Below are 11,130 nucleotides of genomic sequence, written 5' to 3'. Positions count from 1 at the left end.
CATGTGGTATTCTTGTTCAAAACAGAAGCACAAGAAAATGTGATATATACTCGCAAAAGATGCCAGTATCACAACAAAATATACTTTAATAGAAAATAGAGTCACAGGCCGGGTGCGATTGTTCACACCTATAATCCCGGCACTTTGGGAGGCTGAGGCAGACAGATCACCTGAGGTCAGGAGTTCGAGACCAGCCTGGCCAACATGATAAAACCCCATCTCTACTAAAAATACAAAATTATCCAGGCATGGTTGTAGGTGCCTGTGATCCCAGCTGCTCGGGAGGCTGAGGCAGGAGAATTGCTTGAACCGGAGGTGGAGGTTGCAGTAAGCCAAGATCGAGCCATTGTATTCCAGCCTGGGCAACAAGAGCAAAACTCCGTCAAATAATAATAATAATAATAATAATAATAATAATAATAGTTACAAAACCAAGAGAAAGAAATCTTGGCCTCCCTAGTGTAGTTCGACACAGATTGACACACGGAGGTTGCTGGTTAGTGACACAACCTGACAATTCTTTTCCCTATACTGTCTGCCTACCACCAAATGCACATCTTTTTCTTTTAATACAAAAAAGCACTAAGAATGCTTGAATTGTGTTAAATATACCACTTAAATTATGCGTGACAGCAAAGCTTTTTAATTACTTTGAGTCTAATTTATACTTGAAATAAAAAATATTTAGGTTAAAAAGCCCCAACCCAAATTTAACTTCTTAATTTCAGCAGATAATAGAATTGGAGTAGTTTTTAGGTTATAAAAGGGAGTATAATTTTATCTAAATGTACCCCCTGCAGCACTTAGCAGAGAGGGAAATTAAGACATGTGGAATATGTCCTCTTTGGTGATGCTTTGTTATTTTGGAGAGAATATTAATTTTTATTATCAGATGATACTTGTACATAGCAAAAAAAGGTTTTTACACACACACACACACACACACACACACACACACACACACACACACACAGAGCCCCATTCCTCTCATCATCATCATCCTACTTGCCAGGGCACGCATTGTTAACCATTTCATTTTAACATCTTTGTTCTGGTGCTCACCTCTGTATTAAAAATATATATATACTGGCTGGGCATGGTGGCTCACATCTGTAATCCCAGCACTTTGGGAGGCCAAGGCAGGCGGATCATCTGAGGTCAGGAGTTCAAGGCCAGCCTGGCCAACATGGTGAAACCCTGTCTACTAAAAATACAAAAATTAGCTGGGCGTGGTGTAATCCCAGCTACTCCGGAGGCTGAGGCAGGACAATTCACTTGAACCCGGGAGGTGGAGGTTGCAGTGAGCCAAGACTGGGCCACTAAACTTCAGCCTGGGTAACAGAGCAAGACTCCCTCTCAAAATAATAATAATAATAAATAAAATAAAAATAAAAAATATATATGCTGACTCCTGAGTCATTAGCTTCAGACTTTAGCTACTGACTTCCTGTATTACTTAAGGTTCCCCAGATAACAGAACCAGTAGGATTTGCATGTGTGTATACATACACATGCATTTGTGTGTGTGTGTGTGCACGTGTGAATTGGCTCATGCGGTTGTGAGGGCTAGCAAGAAGCAAACTTGCGGAGCACGCTGGTGGGTTGGAGACCCAGGAAAGAGTTGATGTGCAGCTGGAGGCTGCAGGCAGAGGCCCACCACATTATGGAGGGGAATCTGCTTTATTCAAAGTCTACCTGTTTAACTGTTAATCTTATCTGAAAAATATCTTCAAAGAGACATCTGGACCGATGTTTGACCAAATAGCTGGGTATTGTTGTCTGGCCGAGCTGATACGTAAAATTAACCGTCACGCTTCCTAATAGGGTGAATGCAGACTTAGCTAATACTTCTCTTCCTCCATCTTCCCAGTGTAGTGACACTGCAGTGCTCAATGTTTATATTACTGTAACTATAAATATTGCTCATTGCTGAGCCAAGAAGTGCACCATGGTTGTTCCTTACTTGTATGGTGCTTTGTTTTTCCTTTAATTATTATTTTTGAGACAGTCTTGCTCTGTCACTCAGGCTGGAGTGCAGTGGCGTGATCTCGGCTCACTGCAACTTCCACCTCCTGGGCTCAAGCGATTCTCCTGTCTCAGCCTCCCGAGTAGTGGGGACTATAGGCGTTTATCACCACGGCTGGCTAATTTCTGTATGTTTTGTGGAGATGGGGTTTCACCATGTTGGCCAGGCTGGTCTCAAATCCTCATTTTTTCATTACTTGCTCTTCTTGGAACCTATTATTAAGTCTTTCCTCACCCTTTTTTCCTCATGTTGTTAAAAAATGAGTATTTGCTCCCCTCTCCTCCGTTCTTGTGGGAGACCTTCCTTCCTGCTCTGGACTGGACTGCTGGCTCTCTGGGCCTGCCAGACAGCAGTCATCCTGGGAATGCCCCTCGTGCTTTCCCTGGGTTGGATTCCCTGCTTCTAGACCTCAAGCCTTTATGCTTCATGGTTGATGCCCTCTGAGAAAGGAAGCGTGGGGAGCAAGGGCCCTGCATTTCTGAAAAAGCCCATATTCCACCTTTACACTGGATTCATAGGTTGGCTGAAATTATTTTTACTGTGTTTGAAAATGTTGCTCTGTTTTCTTAAGCCTCCAATGCTGCTCTTCAGGACAGGAATGACATTTTGTTCCTAACCTTTTACATGTGGTGTTTTATTTTTCCTCTTCAGAAACTTTTACGATAATTTTTTTTTTTTTGAGACAGAGTCTCCCTCTGTCTGTCACCCTGGCTGGAGTGCAGTGGCACAATCTTGGTTTGCTGCAACCTCTGCCTCCTGGGTTCAAGTGATTCTCCTACCTCAGCCTCCTGAGTAGCTGGGATTACAGAATTGTACCACCATGCCTGGCTAATTTTTATATTTTTAGTAGAGATGGGGTTTCACCATGTTGGTCAGGCTGGTCTCAAACTCCTGACCTCGTGATCCACCTGCCTCGGCCTCCCAAAGTGTTGGGATTACAGGCGTGAGTCACCGCGTCCAGCCAGATAATTTCTTTACCTATGGAGTTGACATTTCACAATGATATGTCCTAGTGTGGGTTTATTTTCATTTATTATGCTGGGTACTCATTAGACCATTTCCAACTGGAAAATCACATATTTAAGTTCTGGAATTTTTTCTTGTATAGTTTCGTGTTTTCTCTGTTCTTTTTAGATATCCAGTTAATTTGACATTGGATTTCCTGGATTGGTTCTCTAATTTTATCTTTTTTTTGTTGTTGTTTTACTTTCTAGATTTCTTCAATTTTATTTTCAGACTTTCTATTGAATTTTAAATTATGGTTGCTATACTTTTAATTTTCAAGAGCTTAACCATGTCTTCTGACTCATTAATCTCTTAGAGCATCCTAATCCTATTTCATGATGCAATATTATTTGAGCTGAGAATTTTAATTATAGTTTTTAAATCTCTTATGAGGTTTGTCTTCTGTACCATGCGGTTGTTTCACCAGAATCCCTCTTTTTTCTTTTTGATTTGGTCTATTTCATCTTGGTGGCGTCCCTCCGAAGTCTGGAGACGGGTTCACTTGTTCACTTATGGGTGATGTGCTAAAAATGTGATGAGCAACTCCGTGAGCATGGGCGGGGCTTTTTGGCTGATGGATTTCATGGGAAGGGGATCGAGGGCAAGCCAGCTTTTTCTTTGGAGGCCTCTCCAAATGACAGTAACTATAGGCCTTTCCTCTGTGGCCAGTTTTTCCAGAGGAGGGTCCTCCAGTCTCCTTCCTGTGGGAGAGGGTTGTGGCTAAGCCTGGCTGGGTCCCTTACTCCATCCATCCACTTTAACTTCATCCTTATCTTCAGTCTGTTGCCTGACTTCCATGCTTCATTGTGTCTGGAGTCCTCAAGTTCAGGGACTCTCTGGTTCAACTTCTCCAGAGAATTACTCACCTCCTGAGAGCACTGAAGAGAGCACAGGCAGTGCCTGGATCCACTGGGAGGGGTGGTTACCTGGGTGGTCTAACTGTTCCGATCAGACTTGCCATCAACTTGTCTATTTTCTTCCCTGTTGGGAAAAGCAATCACGTCCAGCTTCCTGCTCCTGCACAATCACGTGAGAATGGGCCTGGAACACTTCCTCACTGAGATATAAGAGCACTACAGGCTGTGCGGGGCTTATCTCCATGAGCGGGAATATCTTGACCTATTACAGACTCAACGTGTACTCCTTTGTTCTGCTTAAGCTCATGTGTCAATGGCCCTCATCCACACCCAGCTTTCTGCCTTTCAGACCCCCTGGCGGAGGGGGAGGGTCCTTCCACTGCAGCACTAAGTGGGGCACTTGCAGTCACATCGCCTTTGTTCCCTGTGGAGCAGATCTACTGCCCTTGCAGGGCTGATGCATTGCAAGGGGCTGAACCTCCTGCACTGTCTCCTCTTGGTGTAAGTAAACACTGTGCCACCTGAGCCTGGTGTGTGTGTTGTCTGTCCTCAGTGACCTTGAGTCATGCACTGGTCTCTTCCCTGGGAGGCACGTATCTGCCTTTTGACCTTGGCTGCACAGCCTGGATACCCAGCAAATGGTGAAACAATCGCCGTGTTTCGCACCTTTTACCATGGCAGCCAGTGCCTCCAATTCCTGAGCTTTGCTGGGATTTTGTAGGGCATTAGCTGTTTCTCCTCAGTAGAGTCATGCATGCTTAACCACTGGGATATGTTCTGAGAAATGCATCGTTAGGTGACTTCATTGTTGTGGGAACATCGTAGAATGCACTTATACAAACCTAAATGGTACAGCTTGCTACACACCTACGCTACATGGTGTTGTCTATTGCTCCTAGACTACAAATCTGTACAGCATGTTACTGTACTGAACACTGTAGGCAGCTGTAACACAAATGATAAGAATTTGTGGTATCTAAACAAACTTAAATATAGAAAATAGTAAAATCACAGTATAAAAGATAGAAAATGGAATGTGTATATAGGGCACTTACCATGAATGGAGCTTGCAGGACTGGAGGCTGCTGTGGGTGAGTTGGGAGTGAATGTGAATGGCTAGGACATTACTATATACTTTTATACAACTGGCAGCACAGGTTTGTTTACACCAGCCAGCGTCACCATAATCTCGTAATGTGCCACACTACAATGTTAGCCATGGCTATGACCTCCTTAGGTGACAGAACACTTTCAGCTCCATTATACAGAATCTTCCAGGCCCACGGCTGTACATATGGCCCATTGTTGACCACTATGTGGGGCATGACTGGCTTCCCTTCTGTAGGCACTCACCACTGTACTTCTCCCCAGTGTAGGTCTCATTGTTCTTGGCTCTGCCGTGTCAACTGCCATCCTCTTGACTGCCACTTTCATATAGTTTGATTCAAGGTTACAGGTATTTGGTCTTTTTTCCAAGAGTCTATTTGTTATTACTATTGTACTATTGTGTCCTCAGCACCAACCACAGTATCTGGCACATAGTAGGCACTCAAATAATCTGATTTCCTTTTTCTGAGACAGGTTTCACTCTGTTGCTCAGGCTGGAGTACAGTGGCATGAACATGGCTCACTGCAGCCTTGACCTCCTGGGTTTAAGCGATTCTCTCACCTCAGCCTCCCAACTAGTTGGGACCACAGGTGTGTGCCACTGTGCCCCACTAATTTAAAAAAAAAAGTTTTTTGGAGAGATGGGGCCTCGCCATGTTGCCCAGGCTGGTCTCGAACTTCTGGGCTCAAGGAATCTTCCCGCCTTGGCCTCTCAAAGTGCTGGGATTACAGGTGTGAGCCACCATGCCCAGTCTCAACTATCCATTTTATGAGAGGAAGAATTTCTTAGGACCTATTGTAATTTGGGGCCAATTTTTTTCTGAGAATTTCCGCAATGTTCATGGTTGTGGTAGGGGTTAAAGATATAGCAAGGATGGCCATCTAGGGGCAACTAGAAGAATTCAGGTAAGATGAATTCTTCTAATTTGTTGGACCACAGACAATTCATTATCCTCAGTGCTGTGCATTTCCATCCTTGGATTGTTTTTATTCTTCTATCACTTCAGCTCCATTCTCCTCCAAGCTCATATTTCCAGAAATAAGTTACAGCCTCCACACCTGGGCATCAGCTGGTTGCACTTCTTTGTGGTCCACTTGAGTATGACTTTTCCATGTGTTATTTTGCAAGGGTTATCAAAATTTAGGTCATTTGGGAGAAATGGCATTTGCCATGAATTAGAAGGAAGAAACTAATAAAACAGTTATTATTATAATTTATCAGAGAACTCTTCCCTGACTCACTCCTACCCTTATTGGGTCCTTTTATTAAGATATTCTCAAATCCTATGTATGCTTCCTGTGCAGCACTTGTTAGAACTTGTCACACAGGTTTTCAAAATATCTTTTGGTGGCTTTCATTAGACATTAAGTTTCTTGAGGTCAGGGACCATGTCTGTCTTTTTTGCTATGTTCCCAGCACTCAGCACAGTACTCAGAACATGAAGGTGGTGGTCAGTGGCTATCTGCTGAATCAATGAGTGTGGGACCAAAGCCCAGGCTGCTCAAATGTATGTGCTGATGGCATTTATGTGCAGGTAAACAGCTCTTACCCACAGCTTACCTTATTCTACTGTCCAAGTATCAGCATCCTGTGACTAAATAAGAAATCAGAAATCAGTGAATTTTATGGGGACTAATTTTCTGAAGTTGGCTCAGGAGGGGAAAAACGGAGACCTGACATAAAATTAATTTATAAATCAGTTTATTTACAGATTTTATCTTTTCTTAAAGTATATTTCAGTTAACAAATCTATTTACACAGGTATACATGGGAATTCATCCCAGTTATTTTACAGATCATACTTACAAACCACACCCTTAAGTGTTCGGTGCAAAATTGCACTGGATGTGACTATTGGCTGAAAATGGCCTGATGACCAGGCTATTTACACGCACACAGTAAACGGGTTTATTTTTTCATGTCTGCACAGTACAGTACACACAAGGAGGCTGAACCTCCCACAGAATGCTTTGCAATGTGTTTACCAAGAAGGCTTTGCAAAGTTCAGAAGGAAAAGCTATTAAACATAGATTAATTAAAATGACAGTACCTCCTTTACATCAGTTTACATTTTTTCTTCACATTTTTATAATACAAAGATATTTTACTGAATTGCTGCACAACCAGTTGAAGATGATTTGTAAACATGTAAATTCCTACAATTTGCATTAAACGTCATTGTAGTTTCTATAATTTGCTCTTTGAATTAATGTTTTACTCACTAGTATTCTTAAGGTAGTAAAAGGAAGATGTAAGTTTGTATTTCTTGCAGAAAAGTTATGAGTCTCTAATGCTGTGCTACAGAAATTCTTTTGCGAGTACACACTTTATTCAAGTATTGCAAAAAGCTAAGGCCACTTTTTTTCAAGACAAGAAAGTGAACAAAATTGTTTTTATCAATAGGCCACAACACTCTTATGAGCAATGAAATCTCTTTTGAAAGATAATTTCTCAGAGACCTGTAGTCACAGAAGGAATTTTATTTTCTTTTAGGTAAAAGAAAAACAAATTACCTTCCTTATTAACTACGTTTGAGCTCTCCCCACTTTTCCCTACGGTAAAAATTCCTGTGTAGACCTGAAGAGGGAATCTATACCCTGTACTTGTTTAACCCAGAGTTACTACTCTGGATAGCACAAATTGTTTTGGACTCAGAAGTAAATCTGAAGCCTATATGTTGGTTTACTACTAAATTTTGATAGTGCTATTCTAAAAGATATTACTGCTGATGCAAAGATTTTTTTTTAGAGGAATTATGAAGGAAGAGTGAAAGAGGACGAGGATGTAGGGAGAAGGAACAAAGATTAGAAAGAGGGAATATTTAGGTTCTTGATTAAGAGGCAGAGCTGATTTAAAAGATACCAGCATGGAACGAGTGGCTGGGTATCCACATCTATCTTTCTTAATCCTAAGAATAAAGCCATTTCAATTAGATCCAAATAGTTAATAAGAAATCTGCTAATTATGTATTTTTTTTTTATTTTTGCTACCAAACTACAGATAATCATTTCTAGCAAAGAATAAGACTGATCCATTTCTGCCTCTCATGTGGAGCCTAGGATTCTTCAGATAGTAAAGGCAGTTGGAGTCTGTCAGGACAGCTACTGCCACATTCTTGGCAGCACTTCTTACCAGATTGCTGATTCCATGACTTGTATTATTTTTTCTCTTTCTGGAGTCATAATGTCATAAAGAATAAACTTTCTTATTAAAAACTGGTTTTAGGTCCAAATAATGAAGATGTAGAAAAACAACCTACAGTCCCATTATAACATTTTGAAATTCATTTATAAAAAATTTACAGCAGCTGTAAAGTTTCAGTATCATAAGGACAACGTGATCCCACAAACAGCCAAAGGATGCAGACAAGATGTTTTTCTGTCTTCCAAATAACACAAACTGAAAAGAAAAGCCTTTGCTTTTCCTTGACCACATAAAAATAGTATTTCCACACTACTGGTTAATAACCCCAAGAAACCTTTGCTTTTCTTAGTCAATATGCTCATTATGGCTACAAGACTACAGCTCAACATCACAAGCCCAGAAGAAATGCTGGTAAGACATCAATCTGAGCATTTCCCGAGACCCAATCACAACATTTCAGTGCTTTCCTTATTTGTCAAGAGCTATCATACCAGTCACTGTGCAAAATGCAAATATTCCAATGATTATTTCAGTACATTTCTAATAACGACAAGATGAAACCCAAGAGGAATGGGAGTGTGCATAGTGAAATATTTAAGATGCAAAGGCAAGTTTGGAGGGAAGATGCAGAAATGAACGAACGTGCACACTTAAAGATTATACCATCTTTGGGGTTTTTCTAACACATTTTGAAGCTATAACATTCCAGGATATTTGTAAATATGAATCCAGTGGATGTCTTGGATCATGCTTCTAACCAGGACCTTCAATATTAAGGCATTTACATTTGCGCCTAAGAGTTTCCACATTCTTCTAGATTACTTGAAGAGGGACAGGACTGATGAACAGAAACCAGTCAAGAAGGCAGGGTACTGGGGTCCCAGGAGAGCATCTCTTATGCTCTAATGTAGCAGCTGGAGTCTATAGATTTTTTTTTTCAGATGCAGGTAATAGTTGTGAGAAGCAATGCTGCAAGAGAGGCAGAGTTAAATTGTACAGTGTCTTTAAATCATTTTATCCCATCCTGCTACTGCAGGTCATCTTGGAAAGCCCATCTTCGTTTCACTGAATTAAAATGACTTCTTCAATATGTGTATTGGTTTGTTAAAACCATAGGTTCCTGTGCAAAGACTGAACCAAGAAGCTTCAAGATGGAGGTTTAACTATTACAAGAAGAATCTTTCACTTCTGAATAGGGACATACATTTTCAACTTAATAATTTATCTTAAAATAAATTAAAAAATGTTCCATAGCACAAAACAAGCACACAAACAACAGACAATATCTTTTTGTCTTTGGTGCACACACTCATTTCCTAAATCATTCAAGTAACAGCATCTCTAACTTCTTGGGGAAAGATGGGAGTTGAAGGTTTGAAGGCCAAAATGAATTATTTCCACTTTGCCATGCCTGGATGCCTGAGATGGTCCTGAGTATCTGTGATTCTGGGAGCAGCTGGTAGAGATTCAGAACGAGTAAGAAAAGTGCAGGAGTAAACCAAGGGGTAGAAGAACCAGCCCTGCATTGGTCCTTTTGAGCCCAGTCTTCAGTAGGGGCACTTCTTTGTTTTTACGCCCACACAGAGAACACTAAACATAATGCAGAGGTTTAAAATTCTTTAGATGGTGCTCAAAAAGCAAGGCTACCACTTATTCCTGTTAGCCTGACAGTCCACTTGGTGCTGCTCAACTACAATAATGGAAGAAAATGGTCTTCAAAAAGAAATGAAATAAACTCCAGAATGTGAAGTTGGCAGACATTATTAAGCTTGCCTATTTTAGAAGCGGTTAAGGGTTTAATACTGTTTAGAGACTATAATGTCCATTTATGACTTCCATAGTATAGACCAGAATTACATTTCAAAAGTGATGTGATGCATTGATCTATACCTCTCTCACTTGACTTCAGACTCAAATAAGTGATACCCTAGTCTAAACTCAGAGGTAAGTCTGCTGTTTTTGGCCCTCTCTGAGACCCAGTGGGGTTGCTAGCGAGAGGTATACAATTACACTGTACAACTCTGCCCACCGAAAATAACCAATTAATCCAGTGGATAGTCTCGAAAGGCAAAGGCTGTAATACCAGATATACCACATTGTCCTATGAACTCCATACTGGTAGTCTTTAAGAATAAGTACAAGGTCCAGAAGCACTCTTGCTATGATGGCGATGGGGTGTACAGCAGGAGGCAGAAAGGCCCAGGACTCACATTAGCACTCAGTGTTCGATTTATTTGCAAGATGTCACACAAGTAGCATTCTCCCCTGCTTTTCACTGATCTGATTCAGAACATCAATAGTATCTTTGATCAGGGTCTCAAAGATCCCGTCGGCGAGCTGCATCTTCACACACAATTCATCCTCATCATAGTTCACCCACTGTGCCTCCTCCTCATGGAGCTCCTGAACCTAGGATTTAGAAGACAACAAACTTAGAAAATTCCTGCCACACAAAAGCTAGAAAATATAACTGCTGACTTTGTAGTCCTATCCATAGGAATACAGCCCAAGGAAATAAACCAGAGAAAAAAGGTAATTCATATGACATCAATACCCCTTTTAAAATTGCAAAAAGTTTTAAAAACCTCAATTGCCAAATAATATCAAGATGACTTCAAAAATACATTTGACAATATTGGAGTATTTCATAGATATTAAAGATTACCAGTATGTTGTCTATGTCAACATAAGGGAATATGTATTCCATAAGGAATTCCATACCATAAGGGAATAAGGAATTTAATGGAAGGAGAACACAAAATATTAGACAGAAATGTTCCTCTACTTACAATGAAGTTATGTCCAATAAATTCGCTGTAAAGTGAAAATATCATTAAGTCAAAAATGCAGTGAATACACCTAACTTACTGAACATATAGCTTGGCCTAGTCCATCTGAAACATGCTCAGAACATGTACATGGGCCTAAAGTTGGGCAGAATCATCTGCATCACAGTCCACAGGAGGGTATCGGTGTTTACCCTCATGATG

At 40.8% G+C, this 11,130-nt stretch overlaps 1 protein-coding gene across 6 annotated transcripts in view; it reads right to left on the bottom strand.

Moving 5' to 3' along the window:
• Window positions 1-10,351: 10,351 nt before the first annotated feature.
• Window positions 10,352-11,130, bottom strand: part of LOC105484936 (centrosomal protein 350) — a 160,477-nt gene continuing 159,698 nt past the window's right edge. For all 6 annotated transcript variants that reach the window (XM_071076405.1, XM_071076394.1, XM_071076414.1 and 3 more), the window contains one exon: window positions 10,352-10,549. In XM_071076405.1, the coding sequence (XP_070932506.1) occupies window positions 10,385-10,549 (165 nt within the window). In that variant the 3' untranslated portion in view covers window positions 10,352-10,384. The remainder of the gene's footprint in view (window positions 10,550-11,130) is intronic.

This window comes from Macaca nemestrina, chromosome 1, assembly GCF_043159975.1.
Source record: "Macaca nemestrina isolate mMacNem1 chromosome 1, mMacNem.hap1, whole genome shotgun sequence".
Lineage (NCBI taxonomy): Eukaryota > Metazoa > Chordata > Mammalia > Primates > Cercopithecidae > Macaca > Macaca nemestrina.
Note: the sequence above shows the minus strand (reverse complement) of the source record. Positions and strands in the feature narration are given on the sequence as shown.